This window comes from Tamandua tetradactyla, chromosome 15 (genome assembly GCF_023851605.1).
Source record: "Tamandua tetradactyla isolate mTamTet1 chromosome 15, mTamTet1.pri, whole genome shotgun sequence".
NCBI lineage: Eukaryota > Metazoa > Chordata > Mammalia > Pilosa > Myrmecophagidae > Tamandua > Tamandua tetradactyla.
This window is the reverse complement of record NC_135341.1, coordinates 86160117-86182015: the sequence shown is the minus strand read 5'-3', so window position 1 is coordinate 86182015 and position 21899 is coordinate 86160117. Positions and strand designations below refer to the sequence as shown.

Genomic DNA, 21899 nt, shown 5'->3' with positions numbered 1-21899 from the left:
GGATCCTGTTTTTTAATCCATTCTGCCAATCTATGTCTTTTGATTGGGGAATTCAGTCCATTGACATTTAGTGTTATTACTGTTTGGATAATATTTTCCTCTAACATTTTGCCTTTTGTATTATATATATCATATCTGATTTTCCTTCTTTCTACACTCTTTTCCATATCTCTCTCTTCTGTCTTTTTGTATCTGACTCTAGTGCTCCCTTTAGTATTTCTTGCAGAGCTGGTCTCTTGGTCACAAATTCTTTCAGTGACTTTTTGTCTGAGAATGTTTTCATTTCTCCCTCATTTTTGAAGGATAATTTTGCTGGATATAGGAGTCTTGGTTGGCAGTTTTTCTCTTTTAGTATTTTAAATATATCATCCCACTGTCTTCTAGCTTCCATGGTTTCTGCTGAGAAATCTACACAAAATCTTATTGGGTTTCCCTTGTATGTAATGGATTGTTTTTCTCTTGCTGCTTTCAAGATCTTCTCTTTCTCTTTGACCTCTGACATTCTAACTAGTAAGTGTCTTGGAGAACGCCTATTTGGGTCTAATCTCTTTGGGGTGCGCTGCACTTCTTGGATCTGTAATTTTAGGTCTTTCATAAGAGTTGGGAAATTTTCAGTGATAATTTCTTCCATTAGTTTTTCTCCTCCTTTTCCCTTCTCTTCTCCTTCTGGGACACCCACAACACGTATATTTGTGCGGTTCATATTGTCCTTGAGTTCCCTGATACCCTGTTCAAATTTTTCCATTCTTTTCCCTATAGTTTCTGTTTCTTTTTGGAATTCAGATGTTCCATCCTCCAGTTCACTAATTCTATCTTCTGTCTCTTTAAATCTATCATTGTAGCTATCCATTATTTTTTCTATGTTTGCTACTTTATCCTTCACTTCCATAAGTTCTGCGATTTGTTTTTTCAGTTTTTCTATTTCTTCTTTATGTTCAGCCCATGTCCTCTTCATGTCCTCCCTCAATTTATCGATTTCATTTTTGAAGAGGTTTTCCATTTCTGTTCGTATATTCAGCATTAGTTGTCTCAGCTCTTGTGTCTCATTTGAGCTATTGGTTTGTTCCTTTGACTGAGCCATATTCTCAATCTTTTGAGCGTGGACAGTTATCTTCTGCTGCTGGCGTCTGGGCATTTATTCAGATTTCTCTTGGTGTTGGACCCAGCAAGGTTGTAATATTTTTCTGTGAAATCTCTGGGTTCTGTTTTTCTTATCCTGCCCAGTAGGTGGCGCTCGTGGCACCCGTTTGTCTGCGGGTCCCACCAGTAAAAGGTGCTGTGGGACCTTAAACTTTGGAAAACTCTCGCCATCCTGGGGGTTCGCTAGCCGGAACGGCTTGAGCCGGCCCGGGGTCCGAACGCAGGGAGGGTTGCTGGTCGCCGCAGCCAGGGAAAGAGCCCGTCCGAATTTCCTAGTCGGCCCTGGGCAACAAGCGTGGCGGGAGGGCGCCAGCGGCAGCGGCCCGCCCGAGAGAGTACACGTTCCCCGGGAGTGACGGGTTTGGAAGGGGCCTCCCCCACCCGTCACCGTTCTCCGCGGCCTGGGGGTTTCCGATCCAATTCTCTCAGTTGGTCCGGGGGCTGCGCGTGGTGTGGGCGCCAGCCGTCTTTGTTTCAGGGGACCGCCTCTCCAATTCTCCCAGCCGGCCCGGGAAGGGGGAAGGGAGTAACTCCGGCCGCTTGCCACCCCGCCCGGTAAGGCCCGCGCGCCTCGGCGATCTCACCCGAGCTGCTTCTCTCAGCCAGCCAGCCGTTCCAGGATGGGGTACGCTGTCTTTTTTATCTCTGTTGTGGCTTTGGGCGCTTTCTGTATCGTTTCTACTCCCCTAGTAGGTGTCCTGGAGAAGAAACTAAGATCCGCGCGTCTTACTAAGCCGCCATCTTCCAGGAAGTCAACTTTAGGTATCCTTTCCAATTTTGATGCCTTTAATTTCTTTGTCCTTCCTAATTGCTCTAGATAGAACTTCTAGCACAGTGTTGAATAATAGTGGTAACAGTGGGCATCCTTGTCTTGTACCTGATCTTAGGGGAAAAGCTTTCAGTCTTTCTCCATTGAGTACAATGTTGGCTATTGGTTTTTCATATATTCCCTTTATCATATTGAGATAGTTACCTTTGATTCATATCTTTTGGAGTTTTTATCAGAAAATGATGCTGAATTTTGTTGAATGCTTTTTTAGCATCAGTCAAGATGATCATGTGATTTTTCCCTTTTGATTTGTTTATGTGCTGTATTACATTAATTGATTTTCTTTTGTTGAACCATCCTTGCATTCCTGGAATAAATTGGTCATGGTGTATAATTCTTTTAATGTTCTGTTGGATTCAATTTGTTAATATTTTATTGAGAATTTTTGCATCTATGTTCATTAGGGATATTGGCATTTCTTATAGCATCTTTACCCAGTTTTGGTATTAAAATGATATTAGCTTCATAGAATGAGTTAGGTAGAGCTCCTTTTTCTCAATTTTTTGGAAAAGTTTGAGCAAGATTGCTGTTAGTTCTTTCTGGACTGTTTGATAAAATTCCCCTATGAGGCCACCTGGCCCTGGGCTTTTTTTGTAGGGAGATTTTTGATAATTGATTGTTCTAGTTTGCTAGCTGCTGGAATGCAATATACCAGAAATGGAATGGCTTTTAAAAAGGGGAATTTAATAAGTTGCTAGTTTACAGTTCTAAGGCTGAGAAAATGTCCTAATTAAAGCAAGCATATAGAAATGTCCAATCAAAGGCATCCAGGGAAAGATACCTTGGTTCAAGAAGGCTGATGAAGTTCAGGGTCTCTCTTTCAAGTGAGAAGGCACATGGTGAACACAGTCACAGTTTCTCTCTCAGCTGGAAGGGCACATGGCGAACATGACATCAACTACTGGCTTTCTCTCCTGGCTTCCTGCTTCATGAAGCTCCCAGGAGGCATTTTCCTTCTTCATCTCCAAAGCGCTGGCTAGTGGACTCTCTGCTTCATGGTGCTGCAGCATTCTCTGCTCTCTCTGTATTGCTTTCTTTCTCCAAAATGTTTCCTCTTTTATAGGACTCCAGAAACTTACCAAGACCCGCCCAAATGGATGGAGACATGTCATCACCTAATCCAGTTTAACAACCACTCTTGATTAAATCACATCTCCAGGGAGATGATCTGATTACAGTTTCAAATATACAGCGTTGAATAGGGATTATTCTGCCTTTACGAAATGGGATTTAGATTAAAACATGGCTTTTCTAGGGGACATACATCCTTTCAAACCAGCACACTGATTGAATCTCTTTACTTATGACTGGTTTGTTGAAATCTGTTTCTCCCTGAGTAAGTGTAGCTTGTTTGTGTGTCTCCAGGAATTTGTCCATTTCATCTAAGTTGTCTAATTTGTTGATGTGTAGTTCATAGTATTCTCTTACAATTTATTTTATTTCTTCAGGCTCTTGCTAATACACCCCTTCTCATTTCTGATTTTGTTTAATTGCATCCTCTCTCTTTTTTCTTTGTCAGTCTTGTTAGTGGCCCATCAATTTTATTGATTTTCTCAAATAACCAACTTTTGTTTTTTTTTTTTTTTTACATGGGCAGGCACCGGGAATTGAACCCGGGTCCTCAGGCATGGCAGGCAAGCATTCTTACCTGCTGAGCCACCGTGGCCCGCCGGAACTTTTCTTTTTTATTGATTCTTTCTATTGTTCTTTTGTTCTCCCATTCATTTATCTCTGCTTTAATCCTTGTTATTTCTCTTCTTCTGTTTGCCTTGGGGTTAGTTTGCTGTTCTTTTTCAAGTTGCTTCAGGTGTGCTGTTTAGTCCTTAAGTTTTACTCTTTCTTGTTTTTTAATATAGGTATTTAGGGCAATAATTTTCCCTCTCAGCACAGCCTTTTCCGCATCCCGTAAATTCTGATATGTTGTATTCTCATTTTCATTCGTCTCCAGATAGCTACTGATTTCTCTAGCAATTTCTTCTTTGACCCACTGGCTGTTTAAGATTATGTTATTTAATCTCCATATGTTTGTGCATGTTCTCATTCATTGGTGGTTATTGAGATCCAGCTTCATCCCATTGTGATCAGAGAAAGTGCTTTGAATAATTTCAGTGTTTTTAAATTTATAAAGACCTGTTTTGTGCCCCAGCATATGATCTATCCTGGAGAATGTTCCATGAGCACTAGAGAAGAATGTACATCCTTGTGCTTTGGGGTGCAATGACCTATATATGTCTGTTAGGTCTAATTCATTTATCAAGTTATTTAACTTCTCTATTTCCTTGTTGATCTTCTGTGTGGTTGTTCTATCTATAGAGGAGAGTGGTGTATTGGTGTATTGAAGTCTCCTACTATTATTGTTGAAACATGTATCGCTCCCTTCAGTTTTGCCAGTGTCTGCCTCATGTACTTTGGGGCTCCTTGATTGGGAGCATAGACATTTATGATCTTTATATCTTCTTGGTGAATTGACCCTTTCATTAGTATATAATGTTCTTCTTTGTCTCTTATGATGTCTTTACATTTAAAGTCTATTTTGTCTGATATTAGTATAGCTACTCCTGCTTTCTTTTGGTTACAACTTGTGTGGAAAATCTTTTTCCATCCTTTCACTTTCAATCTATTTGTAGCCTTGTATCTAAGATGAGTCTCTTGTAAGCAGCATATAGCTGGGTTGTGTTTCTTAATCCATTCTGCCATTCTGCATTTTTTAATTGGTAAATTTAATCCATTAACATTCAAAATTATTACTGAAAATGCATTTCTTGAATCCACCATCTTATCTTTTTTATTTTATTTGTCAGATCTATATATTCTTTTCCCTCTTTCTCTTTGTATTCTTTAAATTACCCTTAGTGGTTCTCTTCAATTCTTTGCCCTCCTCAAGACCTCCCTCTCTTGTCTTTTTTTTTCAGCCAGCAGAACTCCTTTTAGTATTTCTTGTAGGGCCAGTCTCTTGCTGACAAATTTTTTCAGGACTTGTTTGTCTGTGAAAAGTTTAGCCTCTCCCTCAGTTTTGAAGGACAGTTTGGCTGGGTACAGAATTCTTGGCTGGAAGTCTTTCTCTTTCAGGATCTTGAATATATCATACCACTGTCTTCTCACCTCCATGGTGCTAGTTAAGTAGCCTGAACTCAGTCTTATTTGGTTTCCCTTGTATGTAATAGATTGTTTTTCTCTTGCCACTTTCAGGATTTTCTATTTCTCTTCAATATTTGATAAATTGATTAGTATGTTCCTTGGAGAAGGCCTAATTGATTTATATTGTTTGGAGTTTTTTGGGCTTCTTGGACTTGTATATTTATGTCCCTTATGAGGGTTCGGAAGTTTTCCACCATTATATCCTCAACTACTCTTCCTAGCTCTTTACTCCTCTCTTCTCCTTCTGGGACACCAGTGATTCCTATATCTGTGTGCTTTGTTTTGTTAGTCATTTCCCTGAGTTCCAATTCAGTTTTTTCCATCTTTTTTGCCATTTGCTATCTTGAGTCTTTGAAGTCAATTATCCTGTCCTCTATATCACTTATTCTTTCTTCTGTCTCTTCAAATCTGGTGTTGTGTGCCTCTAGTATGTTTTTATTTGGTTGACAGAGTCTTTAATCTCTGTGATTTCCACTCTTTTTCTATTCATTCTTTTAAATTTCTCTTTATGCTCTTCTACTACTGTCTTCTTGATCTCCTTTATGTCATTTGCTATCCCACTTATTTTATTAAGTAGAGTTGTATGAATATCTTTCATTAATTGTTCCAACGTCTTTGTCTCCTCTGGTGTTTTAATTTGGTCATTAGGCAGGGCTCTATCTGTCTATATTGTGATATGTTTAGTGATCTTCTGCTGTCTTCGAGGCATGTAAATATCTTGATTGATTTACTTTGGGAGTTGATTTCTTTCAGTAGGCTAAAGCCTTGTGTTTGCAGGATGGTTGTACTGCAGGGAAGGGGCACTCAGCGTATTGAATGGTTACAGGGCAGGTATGGGGCGCAGGCTGGGGATGTTACGCTGATGCTTGTGAAAGTGGGCGCCCAGTGGCCAGGAAGGATGTAGCTGTGTGGGTGCCTGGTGTCCTGGTGAGTGCTGGTCCAAGGCATGGGGCCCTTTGTGCCCATGCGTAGAGCTGTGGCAGCAGGTCGGTTTTAAGCTTTCTTGAATTGTAGGCAGACGTGACCCAGCTGAACAGGTTGGCACTTTCTCAGAGCTGGGAAGTGAGGCTGAGGGCTGTGCACATGCACGGTTCTAGGACCACTATAAAGTGCAGTTCCCAGAGCTGAATGACGTGATTGGGGGCCTGTGCACATGCGTGGGCCTGGGAGGGCCATAAATGGATGTGCTGAGCTCAGGGAGGGTGGGGTGAGGCTGTGAGACACTGTGGCCTGGGGTCGGGGGTAGCCTGGATATGGAGTTCAGTAACGGCAGCCTTTTTTGCACTTGGCAACAGCCTGCAGGGGACAGGGAAGGGAGGCAGTGCTCGGGAGGGGTGCAGGAGAGGTGGGTTGGGCTGCACTTGGGGTGGGGGCGGGGGTCAGATACCTGCACTGGGGCCTGGTGGGGTGGGGGCGCCTGGAGTGCGGGGAATGGGAGCTGGTGACGGGTTCGGGTGTGAGGTGAGTCACGCGGCCTGGCTTATTTCCTAGCCCCATGTTCCCGTCTGTGCACTCCTGTGGGCTCTGTGCCTCTGCACTAGGCTCCAGCTTGCTGCCTCTCAGCTCCTCGGCCTCTGCAACCAGGGCTGCCCCATGTGTGCAGAAGCTCTCCCAGGTCAGCCGCACTCCCGAATCACCACCTCGGTCACTCTCCTGTCCCTTCTCTAACTGTGGAACAGAGCTAATCTGGAGCTACTCTCTTCTGCCATCTTTCTGGAAGTCCCGGCCTCTGTCTTTTCTTCTTCATCATTCCAGCTAAAGTTTTGTCCATTTTATTGATCTTTTCAAACAACCAAATTTGCTTTTGTTGATTCTCTGTATAGTTTTCAATTTATTTTATCTGTATTTCATTTATCTTTTCTCTAATCTTTATTATTTCATTCCTTCTGCTTACTTTGGGTTTAGTTTGATTTTTCCCTTTTTAGTTCTTCCAGCTTTGAGATTAGGTCTCTGATTTGAAATCTTTGTTCTTTTTAATGTAAGCATTGAGAATTATAAATCTCCCCCTCAGCATTGCCTTTGCTGCATCCCATAAATTGAGTGCATTGTATTTCCATTTTCATTTACCTCAAGAAATTTCCTTATTTCCCTTGTGATATCCTCTTTAACTCACTGATTGTCTAAGAGTGTGCTGTTTAATTTCTACAAATTTGTGAATTTTCCATTTTTCCTTCTTTTATTCATGTCTAGCTTCATTGCATTTTGGTTGGAAATGATATATTGTATGATTTCAATATTTTTTAATTTATTGAGACTTGTTTTTTGACCTAAAATCTGATCTGTACTGAAGAGTAATAATGCACACTTAGGAAAGATATGTATTCTGCTATTGCTGGGTGGCATATTCTATCATGTCTGCTAGGTCTAATTGGTTTAGAGTATCTTTCAAGTCTTGTATTTAATTATTGACTTTCTGTCTAAATGTTGTATCCATTATTGAAAGTGGTGTATTAAAATCTCCTACTATTTTTTTTAAGATTTTGGTTTATTGGGGGCAAGAGGATGCAAACAATATAAAAATTAGAAGTTTATCTGGCATTTATTTGACTTTTCTTCCACTACTTGTCAAGTAGGAGTTGGATTTTATTTGTACATTTTCTAAGGACCCAATCTGTTGAAATCCTTATACAGAGGGAAGCAGTGGGGCAGATTCCCTAAGTGACTGTTGGAATAATTCTTACAACAGTGCAGGGAATTAATTCCTCAATTCTGCCTACTTCTTCCCTTCTCTTCCACGTGTACTACAAAATAGTCGCTGCATGCCCCAGTGAGCCCAGCAGTTTGTGGAAAGAAGCTCTGAAGCCCACTTTGCCATCTCCACACTGGTCCAGATCCTTCATTATTTTGTCCACAGCCAGAGGGTCTTTTTGATTTTCCAAAATTCTGGGGAATTCCTTTTCCATGAGTACTCCCAGGTTCTCCTTTGTTAAGTAGCCTTTACCTCCGGCAAATCTGTGAAATGTAAGCATCATAGTTTCTGTGGTATGTCCCACTTGAGATGGTGTGGTGAGGACTTGAAACCTTCACCTGGAGATTCAGGGAGGTCCCTAGGCAGCGAGCTGCAATGAGGAGCCAGGCATGTCTCCTACATGCCAGACAGAAATCAAGTCTGTCAGCCTTTATTTCTTATGTTTTGGGACTCTGCTGTAGGGACATATATTTATAATTGTTACATTTCCTTACTGAATTGGCCTCTTTCTCTGTTTATGATAACCATCTCAGTCCCTCATAACTGCTTTGTACTTAAAGTCTATTTTATTTGATGTTAGTATAGCTACCCCTGCTCTCTTTTGGTTATTACTTGCGTGTTATATATTTTTTCCATCCTTTCATTTTCACCGTCCCTATGTCCTTGATTTTAATGTAAGTCTCTTGTAGACAGCATAGAGTTGGGTCATGCTTTTTTTTTCTCTTCTGCCAGTGTCTGTCTTTTGGCTGGATAGTTTAATCCATTTACATTTAAAGTAACTAATGATAATGCAGGAATTCTGCCATTTTGCTATTTAGTCTCTGTATGACTTATGTTTTTCTGTCCTTCAGTTCTTCCATTAATGCCTACTTTTAAAATTATTTGATTTTTTTGTGTTATACCATATTGAGTACCTTTTCTTTTCTATCTGGATATATTTTTTATAATTATACTTGTGGTTAAAATTTAACATCCTAAATATTTAACAGTCCTATTTAGTTTGGTACCAACTTGACTTCAGTAGCATCCACGTACCCTTTTCCTATACTCTTCCATCCCCCCACCTTTTTTGTACTCATTACAAAACATTGTATGTCCCATTGAATGTTCCGAACTCATTGTATGTCTCAAACCATACATTTATTATTACTTTTTATGTACTTCCATTTTAGCATCTATAGAAAGTATAGCAGTGGGCTACATACTCCCAAATATAGTGCAAAAGTACTGGTATTATTTTTACCAGAGGTCTTTTCTCATTATGCCACTTTGAACAGCAAACTGGTGTTCCTTCCTTTTATTTGGAAGCCCTCCCATTAGCATTGCATGTAGGGCAAGTTTAGTGGTGATTAACGCTTAGGTTTTGTTTATCTGGGAATATCTTAATCTCTCCCTAATTTTTGAAAGGAAATCTTACCAGATAAAAATCCTTGTTGGCAGTTGTTTTCTTTCAGCACTTTGAGTATAACCCATTGCCTGCTTGCCTCCATGATTTCTGATGAGAAATTGGCACGCAAATATAATTGGGACTCCCTTCTACATAAAATGTTGCTTTTCTCTTACAGCCATGAGAGCTCTCACCTTGTCTTTTGAGTTCAACAGTTTGATTAAGATATGATGTTTTTTTTTTCCTTCATATTTATTCTGTTTGGTGTTCTCATAGCTTTGTATTGATTGCATATTTGCATCTTTTGGTATGTTTGGGCAGTTCTCTGTCATCATTTCTTTGAATATTCCTTCTGTCCCCTTCTGTCTTCTTCTGTGACTCCTATATATCGGAAGGCTTGATGGTGTCACACAAGTCTCTTAACTATTTTTGCTTTATATAATTCTTTTTTTCTTTCTGCTCATTAGCCTCATTTCAGGTGTCTTTTCTTCCAGTTCACTGATTCTTTCTTCTGCCAGCTCCATTCTGCTGTGAAACCTTCCCTGGAATTTTTCATTTCAGTTACTGTTGCTTCAACTTTAGTTCTATTTGATTCTTTTTTTAAAAAATTTGATTCCTTTTTAAAATTTCTCTTTAATAAGATTCTTATATTGCTAATTCATTATTTTCCTGGTATCCTTTAGTTTTTTCTCTGTGTTTTCCTTCATCTCCTTGAGCATGTTTAAGGTCATTTTTTAAAAGTCTTTCTTTAGTATGTCCACAGCCTGGTCCTCTTCCTTGGTGTTTTATGATTTTTATCCTTTTCCTTTGGATGGGTCATCATTTCCTGTTTCTTTGTCTTGTAATCTTATGTTGCATACTGTACATTTCAATATTTTAAAATGTTAACTCTGTCCCAGAGCCTGCCCATGCAAAAAAAAAAGTTAACTCTGGGATTTGTTCCCTGAGATGTCTGTTTCTTGGTTTTGTAACCAACTGGTGATATGACAGAGGGGTTCTGAAAGTCCGTCCTCCAGCAGGAAGGCCTGCCCACAGCAAATACTGCATGCAGGGGGCCGGCCTAAGGCAGATGTGGGTGTGGGGCCTGCCCAGGGCATGTGCATGGTATGGGAGGGCCCTGTCTTTTCTGGACCAGCCCTCATCCTGTGCTTGCAGTCAGTGTTTCCTTTGGGGCCACTGTTGACAGGAGTTTGGTGTCCTCCTTGTGTACCACAGGACAGACCTTCCCTGTCCTGGCTGTATAAAGCTCGCTGTCCTCTGCCGCAGTAGTTTCTTAGACTGCTTTTTTTGTCTCAAGCTACCTTTCCCTGGTGGGCAGATCTGGGAGGGGCACACTGGGGAGCATTTTCCCAAGGGCCCCCCATCTTTCCCAGCCACAGCCAGGCCAGGGGCCCACAGAGGTCCACAGACGCCTGCACACTGCGCGGGGGGTGCGGGAAGGGTGCCCAGAGTTTCTTTCCCAACCTCCCAAAGTTGTTGGCTTTTACTTTTTAAACATCTTTTACTGTGAAATATAGCATATGTACAAAAAAGCAGTACATTTTGCAGTATATAGTGTAGTAGTTACAGAACAGTTTCAGAGTTTGGTATGGTTTACAGTTCCACAATTTCAGGTTTTTCCTTCTAGTTGCTCCAAGACATTGGAGGCTAAAAAGAAATGTCAATATGAAGGTTCATTAGTCATACTTATTTGTTAAATCCTAACTTCTCTGTTAGGATTTTGTTTGGAGGAGTTTGGGCTCTGCCCATTCTAACTGTTTCATGTTGGAAGGGGCTGTCCAATTGAGCTGGTTAATGTTCTGGAGAGACTGAGCCCTCTGAGTTTCAGAACCCATATGGAGGTTGTAGGTTTCTGGAATGTAATCTTAGTGCCCGGAACCTTTGTAGGATCTCAGATAGTGCCCGGGTGTTCTTTAGGGTTAACAGGAATGGTGTTGGCTGGGGTTTGGCAGACCATGGTGATTAGCAGTGTCCAGCTGAAGCTTGCATGAGAGCAGCCTCCAGGGCAGCCTCTTGACTCTATTTGAACTCTCTGATACCCTATTTTGTTACATCTCTTTCCCCCCTTTTGGCCAGGATGGTGTAGCTGGGCAGCGAGTACAGTGTTTGTCCTGGGAGGAGGCGCCGCTGAGTCCCCCCGCCCCCGAGGAGGAGGCGCTGAGCCCCCAGGCCCCCAAGTAGGAGGTGCCGAGCCCCCGCCCCCCTGCCCCGAGGAGTCCCCTGGCCCCGAGGAGTCCCCCGGCCCTAAGGAGTCCCCCGGCCCCCGAGGAGTCCCCCGGCCCCGAGGAGTCCCCCGGCCCCCGAGGAGCCCCCCGCCCCCAAGGAGCCGCCCGGCCCGGAGGAGTCCCCTGGACACCTCTGTCTAGGCGGGGCAGGAGCAGCGGCTTGCTCTGGCCAGCAGCCATCTACCGTCACTGGTCATCTGTCCCCCTGTCTGGCTGCGCCCACCCTGGTCTTGGGAAGGTTTGCTGTGTCTGGGAGCTCGTTGGACGCCGTGGGGAGAGGCTGGTGACTCGTCTTTGCCGTGACCACCAGTCTCTTCCCGCCTCTCCCGCCTGTTGTGCGCTGCTCGACTGGACCCCGGAGTTTGAGATAGTTCTTTCGGATGTGCCCTGCCTGTTTAATTGTTGTTTCGTGGAGGAGTGAGTCCTGCGCTGCCTGCCCTGCTTGCATCCCCACGACCCTCTGCACTAATCCGCTGCCACCTTATGAACTGTAAAGGGGCAGATGCGCTTCTGTGAAGAACATGCGATTTTAAAACAGTGGGTAGTTGTAAAAATAAGACAAGGGCACAAAGTTCTAAACTTTGCGAACTTTAAAATCCTTTCAGTGTGTTGGTGCTAGCACTTGTGTTTCAAAATTACAAATCTTTAATGTTTAGAACAATAATAATAATAGTAGAACTATTTTGCTTACTTTGTGCCATGTTTTCAAAAATCAGAGGGTTTTTTCCCTCTAGGCTCTATAACAAATTTTCAGGTCTGTCATGTCAAGTAGTCCAAAGAACCTTACATTATATTAAATGAATTCATAAGCACATTCACTATAAGTAGTCCCTGAGGTATTATAATAATAGTAATGATGGCTAACATGGATTGACCACTGTGTGCCAATTACTGTGCTCCTTGCTTTGCACAAATTATCTCATTAAATGCTCATAAGAATCTGAATTGGTAGGGACTGCCCTCACCCTCCAGCTTACAACTGAGGAAGCTGGGGTGTGGAGGCTCACGGGACCTGACCTTGGTGTGCCTGCTTAACCCGAATATGAGCCCAGCAGTCGGACGTCAGGCCAGCCTGCCTGCCTCACCTCTGGATGGCGGTGATGATGGACTGTATTTCATCTACCACGTGTCCGAGGGTTGATAAACACCGTTGGCTCTGAGCAAGAACAGTAATTCAGGGCTGCCGTGGTGGTGCCTTTCAGTGTGTCTCATGGAAACTTCGTGGCTGCCGTGTTGGACTACTTGCTTTAAAGAAATCATGAGTAAAACTTTTAGATCTCAATTAAGCTCCTAAGTAATACTATTTCCTTGATTTTTATCTTAATCTAGACAAATCATATTTTTCCCATTTCAAGCAATATATTTTCTTTTTATCCAACTCCTCTAGTTGATATGACTAATTCATTCTTCTGTAGTGTGGCTATATATAGTATTTCATAGGGCTTATTAAGTGATTAATATTTAACATCCTTTTGTTTTTATTTTTATTCAGGTAGATTTGACTTCCGCAAATGCAGGACTAAAAGGATTTATAGATCAGAATCTCAGTCCAACAAAAGGTAATGATAGTTAAATAAAAATTGCCTGAAATGAGCATTTGCTTTGGAAACTATGCAGTGACATTGATTACTTTATATTATAATGATGATATCGTATTACAGTATGTGGTCATGTACCAAATAATTTGTGTCACGTGAAAATCATTTACCTCTGCGAGGTGGAGGATGTGTTGGTGAGAGATTCTCCTCCATCTCTTTTCTAAGAGGTCTCTAAGACCAGCTTTGATCAGTGTCCCTTTTATAATGGAAACTGTTCAGACCACCTTTGTCTTGATTTTCCTGAAGAAGAGCCCTACTTCCTAGTGACTTAATTTGTAAGACAGTACAGTAAAGTATGTTACATTTGGTAGATTCTTGTAACTAATGTATGGCTTACTGGGGTAAAGTATATATCAGAAATCTGACCCACCGATACAGGAACTTACACAAGATGTCTGTGGTATCTTTTAGTATGCAGAGGTATGTACTGAAGTTCAGTGGTGAAATGCTGTGCTTACTGGGATTGCCTTCAGAGTAATCCAGTTGGAGAAGTAAGGTAAAGTGGGGTGCATTATAGATAAAACAGGATTGCCTATGAGTTGATTAATTTTTTTAAGCTGAGTAATGGTTATATGGGTTTCATTGTTCCCTTCTTTCTGCCTGTGTGTATTTTCCAGTTTCCCATTCTAAAGGATAGGAGCATTCAGAACGCATGCCATTGTGGTACAAACAGCTATGAGGAAAGCATCAATTTCCTCAAAGGATTTATTTCCGAAATGGGAGATGTACTCGGGAGAGAAGGCTAAAGATATCTGTATTTCAGTATAAAATGTTTAGGTTAATAATTTTAATAGTATATACAAATTATGAAGCCATAGAAAAGATATTTTGAGCCTTGATGCTTCCCAGTTTTTTTCATGTTATTTTCTGCGTCATGCATAGAAAATAATATTATTAGGGTGCACTAGGGTTGGGCTGAGAAGGCTGTCTAAGGTCAGGAGTCAGCCACCACTGAGCTGCAGCGGCCTGGGCTGCCCTACTGCCCGGGGCTGAGGGGACCAGAGCCTTGGCACGCCCATAGCTAGTCCCAGCACCCGGTGAGGAAGCTCCAGAATATAGGAGGCTAGAGGGCTTAAATATTTTTTTATCATCACAATTGACTTTTTTTCCTTTTTTTGTGAAAAATGATATATATACAAAAAAGTAATAAATTTCAAAGCACAGCACCACAATTAGTTGCAGAACAAATTTCAGACTTTGACACGGGTTACAATTTTACAATTTTAGGTTTACTGGAGACTAAGAGAGATATCAATTTAATAATTCAGCAATCATATTCATTTGTTAAATCCTATCTAACTCCACCATCACCTTTGATCTTTTCTTCCCTTACCTTAGGGGTGTTTGTGCTGTGGAATTCTAAATTTTTGATATTGAAAGGGTCTGTCACTAATATGGGGTAGGGAGATGGAACTATCTGATGTTCTGGAGAGGCTGGGCTAGGTTTCAGGACTTATCTGGACCAGGGACCGTATGGAGGTTGTAGGTTTCTGCAGAGTTATTCTAGTGCCTGGAACCCTTGTGGAATCTTATATATTGCCCTATGCATTTTTTAGGATTGGCTGGAATGGTCCTGGTTTGGGGTTGGCAGGTTATGATAAGTAGCAAGGTCTACCTGAATCTTGCATAAGAGCAACCTCCAGAGTAACCTCTCAACTGTATTTGAACTCTCTCTGCCACTGATACTTTATTAGTTACACTTCTTTTCCCCCTTTTGATCAGGATAGAATTGTTGATCCCATGGTGCCAGGTCTGGATTCATCCCTGGGAGTCCTCTCCCGCGTTGCCAGGGAGACTTTCACCCCTGGATGTCATGTCCCATGTAGGGGGTAGGGCAATGATTTCACTTACAGAGTTGGGCTTAGAGAGACTGAGGCCACATTTGAGCAACAACAGAGGTCCTCCAGAAGTAACTCTTAGGCATACCTGTGGGTAGTCTAAACGTCTCTGCTACCTACGTAAGCTTCACAAGAGTAAGTCTCATGATTAAGGGCATGGCCTATTGATTTGGGTGTCCCTAAAGTTTGATACAGTATCAGGGGATTGCCTGATGGTAAGGTTTAATACTACCATATTCTTTCTCCCCTCCCTCAGGGGACTTTGCCAATACTTTTTGATTATCTGCTTATAATACTGTAGGATGTATCCAGGCATTACAATAATCTATACAGGCTTAAAGGACCTCTTTCTTATTCTGGGCTTTGTGTGTTTCTCTTGTTCAAATGAGCTATCCAGACAGGTTAATTTAGATTATGCGCTATAGTAAATTCCAGTTCCAGACCAAATAAACCTTTCTTCCATTGGTCTCAAAGAGTATGTGTGGTTTAAAATATAGACACTGTCTTCCTTACACCTGTGTCTGAATTACTTTAATCGCAACCTGTTTGGCTTTGTTCTTATCTCTACATATCAGGTTATATATATAAAACAGCCTCTCAAAATCCAGAAATAATCATCACCACTCTGTAGTTTTTATATATGTGATCTATCTATATACGGTGTTAAACATCGTAATGAATATCATTAATCCACTAAGTTTTTATTTCTTTTGCTTTTCGTCAGGTAAATACTCAAAAGTATGATTAATGAGTCATTCACCTGTTTAAGACTTTCTTAATGGCCTCCTATTTTAATGAAAACAAAATCATGAACTCCTTGCCTATATATCTTTGCATTGTCTTGTCCCTACATCTTCTTTATCCTCACTCATTATGCTTTAGCCACACTGATATTTCTTTTGGGAAACTCTTTGGTAATGTCTATCAGAAAATTTTTAAATGTTGATTTCTTTGGCTGTATAATTATGCTTTTTAGCATCGGCATTAGGAGAAAATCTTAAGGTTTGCTGTACGTCTTGAATCTGTAAAGTTATGTCTTTTGCCAAATTTGAGAAATTCTTGGCTATTATGCTTGTAAATATATATTTTTTCCTACCTCATTCTATCTCTTTTCCTTCTGGGACTCTGGTTACATGTATGTTAAATGTTTTGATATTGCCCTGTGCATCCTGAGTTTATTTATTTTTTCTCCACTTCTTTCCCTTCCTGTTCTTCAGATTGTAAAATTTCTATTAATCTATCTTCAAGCTAATTTATAGTTTTCTGCTATCTTCATTCTGTTGTTAATTCTATCCAGTACGTTTATTTAAGATACTGAATTTTTCAAGTCTAGATTTGGTTCTTTTTTATAGTTCCTCCATCGAGATTTCCTTTCTTTTGTTTCATTATGCTTATATTTTCCTTTATATCCTGAGCATAGTTATAGTAGCTTCTTTAAAATCCTTGGTTGTTAATTCTGTATGTAGTCATGTCAGGGTTGAAATCATTGATTGTTTTTTTCCTAGAGAATGGGTCACATTCTTCTATTTCCTTGTACCTTGTAATTTTGGATATATCCCAAACACTAGATATGTTGTAAAGGCTCTGGATTCATTTATATTCCTCTGAGAAGTTTTATTGTTTTGTTGTAGTGGACACTTATCTTGGTTGGACTTTGATTGTAAATTTTGTCTTCACTGTGTTGGGTGGCAATTTAAATCTTAATTTAGTCAAAGAATTTGTTTTACCCTTAGCATGGCTGCTTGGAATCTGCCCACACACATAGATGGTTCAAAAGTTAATGATTTGGGCAGAGTTTATACACAGAAGTTGGAACTTCCTGTTTCTGGGTCTTTCCTTCCTCATTTTGTCCCTTTACTTTTTAGCAGTCATGTTTATGCCCCAGGCTCTGTCATCCATTTCTTCCAGACAGTCAGATTGCGTATTTTTAACTGGGATTTTAGCATTCTGCTGACCATAGACTGGTGCCTGCCTTCTGGCTAAAAGCCGTAAAGAATGCAACACTCGCTTGGCTATTCTCATGCAAGTGTGACTTGATCCCTTCTAGAGGGTTGGTCCAATAGGAGCTAAATAGCCGAAACAGAAGCAGAACCAGACCATATTCAAAAGGTATTTATTGTGGTAACATTTATCAAAACAAGAAATTAGAGACATCTAAGTCCAGCGTTTGGGGAATGGATAAGTAAATTACAGTGTTTCCAATCAATGAAATATTAAATATTTGTATTTATAAATATGTTTAAATATTTAGGTATCATTTATAATAATATGGAGAAAGTTTGTAGTATGAGGAAAGGTAAAGAAACAACATATTTAAAAGTTTATAAATAGCATAAATGTGTAAATAGTTCAGTGGTTCTGAGCCTCATAGCATAGATTTATTGTAAGGGATCTTACCTATGTTAATAGTCAAGGTTGTAATTAGTAGAATACAAATTCACTTTAGTGTGTTTTTAAAGTAACATTAGCTTGACCATTTTTCCCTCAACCAACATTCTAAAAGTAATGCATATGACATACGCAATATCTGTACAATTTTTTTTTCCATAAAGGGTTTATCAGATTTAAATCTTAAGAGCAAATGTAATATGATTATTACTATATAAAAACAAAACCATGCAGAAAAAATAGTGGAAGAAAATACAATATTTTAGTTTTGTGCATTATGATGCATGATCTTTTTCCTTTGTACTTTTCTCATTTTTCTTTAATATAATATTACTTTTATAATAAGGGAAAAGAACATAAAGATTTCCCCTACTGACCATCCATTTCTGAGGTCCAGGGGAGGGAGAGGGGGTTTGTACACTCTTAGAAAGGGACTCTCCAGAATATGCCTCCATTCCTCATCTCATATTAGAACTACTGCTAAAAAAAATTGACCTCTGCCCATGTCCTCCATCTGCTGAGCCGTCATTTTGTCTGATATATATGTGAACATTCCACCTAAGATTTTCCTTGGGGAAAAGAGTTGTACTGTTAAAACAAAAAGAGAAAAGTGTGGGTGGCCTCTATCTGGTAGCCACTCAGTCTGTCACACTAATCTGGGAATCGACCTTAGTTAACATGTTCTCCTTCTCTCCAAATATCCAGTCACTTAACCTAGTTTTTAATTATGATAATTTCTTTCCCTCCCTTTTCCAACTATTCTAGACTCTTGTTCTTTCTCACTTGGATTTGGTAGCAAGTTCTTAGTATTTACAGCCTCTCTTTCTGTTGGGTTTCCTTCCCTTCTGATTTTATCTCCACTCTGCTGCCAGAGTTCTCTTTCTGATGGTGTCACTTCCTTTACCTGTTCCATACATCCTAATCTCATTAGCACTACAAATTATACTACTTAGGTCTCTGATATATGGTGACTTCCTCAGTACAGCCTTCTCTGGCCCACTCCATCTGGAGTGTTATCTCTTTGCTATTTCATTCTCTTGTTCTTCAATCTGCTTTATTTTTTTTCTCTATAGGATTTATTGCTACCGAGTAATATATGTGTAAATTTGTGATTCACAAGGGGAGGGACTTTGTTCTATTCTTGGTTTATCCCTAGAACAATACCTGGCACTTATTAAGCACGCAATAAATATTTGTTAAATCAGTGAATAGATGTTCCTTTTTACCTCGCGAGTCTTTTTTCTCACTGCTGTGCCATCCTTCCATACACCTACAGTGCTGCCTCACACCTCCATTCGTTTTCGTTTTGGAGCACTGGTTGGTGACAAAATCCCTGATGCAATCCTGCCATCCTCCCTCCTGAGCAAATCATTCAGTTTCATGGTTTGAAGATCTTTAACCCCAGCTGAGTGTGATTGTTCAGTGCTGCTTGTCTTTATTTTCTTCATCTTGCTTCCTCTTTCCACTTCTTCCCACAGTGCCTGCGTCACACCTTCTTTACTCTCCTTAGAGCTCTCTAAAATCTTCTGAAAGAATTTATTATTTTTTTTTTTTGGAGAATATTGAAGGCATAATTTGGCTGTACTAGCCACCATAGCTGTATCTTTTACTGATCTTTTACCTCTGTTACAATTAAGATATAACCCTTCTCTTGCGAAGATTAATTCTGTGTTGGCATTCTGAATCCTATTCCTTTCAGTCTCCTTAGAAATCTTTTTTCTCTATTGATGATCACCTTCTCATTATTTCCTTCCCATCAGTTTGTAAACTTGCTCAGCCTCTCCCATGTTACAACAAAACAATTTGGCAGGATGAGGAAATAAAAGAAATCCAGATTGAAAAGGAAGACACAAAATTATCTCTATTCATAGATAACATGATCATATATATCTCATTAGCACTACTGTAGAAAACCCTAAGGCATGGATAAAAATCTTCCAAAGCTAATAAACAAGTTGTGCAAGTTTGCAGGATACAAGTTCAAAATGCAAAGATCGATTCCATGTCTATACACTAGTCATGATATTCCAATTATAATAGCAGCAAAAACAATACAATACTTAGGAATAAATTTAAGGAAATATAAAAGTTGTACATTGAAAACTGTAAAACGTTATTGAAAAAAATTAAAGAAGGACCCAAATAAGTGAGAAGACATCATATGTTCATAGATGGGAAGACTGAAGATGAAGATGGCAATATTCTCAAAATTGATCTACATATTCAAGGCAATCTTTATCAAAATTGATAAGCTGATCCTAAAATTTATATATGGAATGATACCCAGAATAGTCAAAACAATCTTGAGAAAGAAGAACCAAGTTGCAGGACTCATATGTCTCAATTTCAAAACTTAGTATAAAACCACAGTAATGAAAATTATGTTACTGGCATAAGGATAGCTGAACTTCAGTGGAATAGAATGAATGTCCAGAAATAAATCCTCACATTTACTGTTGATTGACTTTTGACAAAGGTACAAAGACAATTCAATAGTGAAAGAAGAGTTTATTCCACAGATGGTTCTGGGACAACTGGAAATCCACAGCCAGTGATGAAGTTGGACTCCTTCCTCTCATACTAAATACAAAAAACAGCTCAAAATGGATCAGTCCCAAATTTAAGGGCTAAAACTACAGAATTCTTAGAGGAAAACATAGGTGTAAATCTTGAGTGATTTCTTACGTACGATACCGAAATCACAAGGAACTAATTTGGACTTCATCAGCTTTTGTAGCAAGTGGGATTAACCAAAGCTCTGTTCAGGATGGCAGCATGAGATGCTTCATGGCTCTTCCTCTCCTCAGAGCTTTGGACAAACAGCAAGAACTGGCAGAAACAGCTTTCTCAAAGCTTCGGAAAACATTTACCAGTAGCAGAGCAAGCACTGACTCAAGAAAAAGGCTACAGAAAAGCAGTAACCTGGCTCCCTGGCTGTCCCCTCCTCCAGCCTGCACTGGCTTGGCTAGAGCCGGCCGGTGCCCCAGCTGCAGACCCTTGGCCCCATCTGGAGGAGCACAGTAGCCTGTGTGCTTATACTGGGACCATGTCTGGCCCAGTCTGTCTTAGCAGACCTGCCTTACAACAGGTGCTAGAGAGAATTCTATGGTTTGAAAGGAAAGTACAAAAGACAATAGATCAAAACTGCCTGAAGGGAAATGCACGGGTAGCTCGGGAAGAATCCTCACCTGCCACATGGGAGGCTCAGGTTCTATTCCCAGCCCATATACCTGTCCCACCCCCAAAATAAACAAACAACAGAAGGTACAAACAAAATTCCCTATGATATACATATCGCATATCTGCCTGTCTGTGTATGTATAGATTTAGGAATACATACATGTAAGGAGCCCACATTGAAAAAAATCTGCATGAAGAAATAAAAAATCTGGTGAAAGTAACAACATGGGTAAATATAAATGCCAGTACTATTGTAGTTTTGCTTTGTAGCTCTACTTTTTACTTCCTATAGAGTCTAAAAGGCAGATGCAAAAAATGTAATGGTAAATCAGTGGTTTTGGATTAAATGTATAGACATTTAATTTGTGTCAAGAACTACTGAAGTGGGGGATAGAGAGGTATAGGAGAATAGTCTGTTTATACTGTCAAAGTTAAGTTGGTATCAAAGCAAACAAGATTGTTATATATTCAGGATATTAAACTGAAGTACCTTCTTAGCTATAAAGAATATTAGAAGCTCGTAAGAAGAAAGAAATTAGAGTTTAAGTTGCCACAGGCAGGGGGCAGGGGGAATGAATAGTTAATGCATAATGGGTGTAAGGTTTTTGTTGGGGAGATGAGGAAGTTTTAGTAATGATTAATCCCATTGATGGTATGCTTAAGAGTTGTTGAGATGGGAAAGTTATGTTGTATATATCCCTAGTAATTTTTAAAAAAATGAAAGAAGGACAGGGTGCAAGGGTAGTTCAGTGGTAGAATTCTCGCCTGCCATGCAGAGCCCTGGTTTTGATTCCTGGCCCATGCACTTCCCCAAAGACAAACAAACAAGCAGAGAAAGAACGAAAGAAAACAAACAAATAAAAATTCAATAAATGGTGCCGCAGTAAGGGGATACTCACTTGGAAAAAGAATGAAGTGTGACACCCCCCCCCCTCCAGAAAGAAAGAAGGAACAACTTAAAGAAACAATGACAATTAAATGCAATACATGGTCTGGATGGGATCTAGCAATGGAGGAGGAAACGCTCAAAGCGGTATTATTGGGACATATGAAAAAATTGGAATATAGACTGTAAGCTTTATTTCAATGTTAAATTTATTGATCTTGATAATTATACTTAATGTGGTTGTATAAATAAATATCCTTGTTCTTAGGAAATGTACATTGCAGTAGTAAGTGTTCAGAGAGCTTCATTTATACAATCTACACTCAAGTGTTCATAAAATGGGTTGATACATAGATAAAGCAGATAGGCAGATAGAGAGATGAGATTTAAGTATAGTAAATATCACAAAATGTTAAAATTGGTGGATCTGGGTATCTGGGGTAAGTAAAGTTATGTTGAAATTCTCTATATGGGTATATATTATTTTTTGAAATTGTCCTGTAAGTTTTTTTTTTTTTTTTTAACAAACAAAAAACCATATTTCAGGTGCAGCTTCATTCAGTGTTCCAACCTAGCCACATTACACTTAGGTATTACCGTG

General features: G+C 39.9%; 1 protein-coding gene across 5 annotated transcripts in view; it reads left to right on the top strand.

Annotated features, from left to right (window-relative positions):
* TFDP2 (transcription factor Dp-2) overlaps positions 1-21899 on the top strand; it is a 218285-nt gene that overhangs the window by 66274 nt on the left and 130112 nt on the right. For all 5 annotated transcript variants that reach the window (XM_077130301.1, XM_077130302.1, XM_077130300.1 and 2 more), the window contains exon 3: positions 12901-12967. In XM_077130301.1, coding sequence (XP_076986416.1) covers positions 12901-12967 — 67 coding nt within the window. The remainder of the gene's footprint in view (positions 1-12900; positions 12968-21899) is intronic.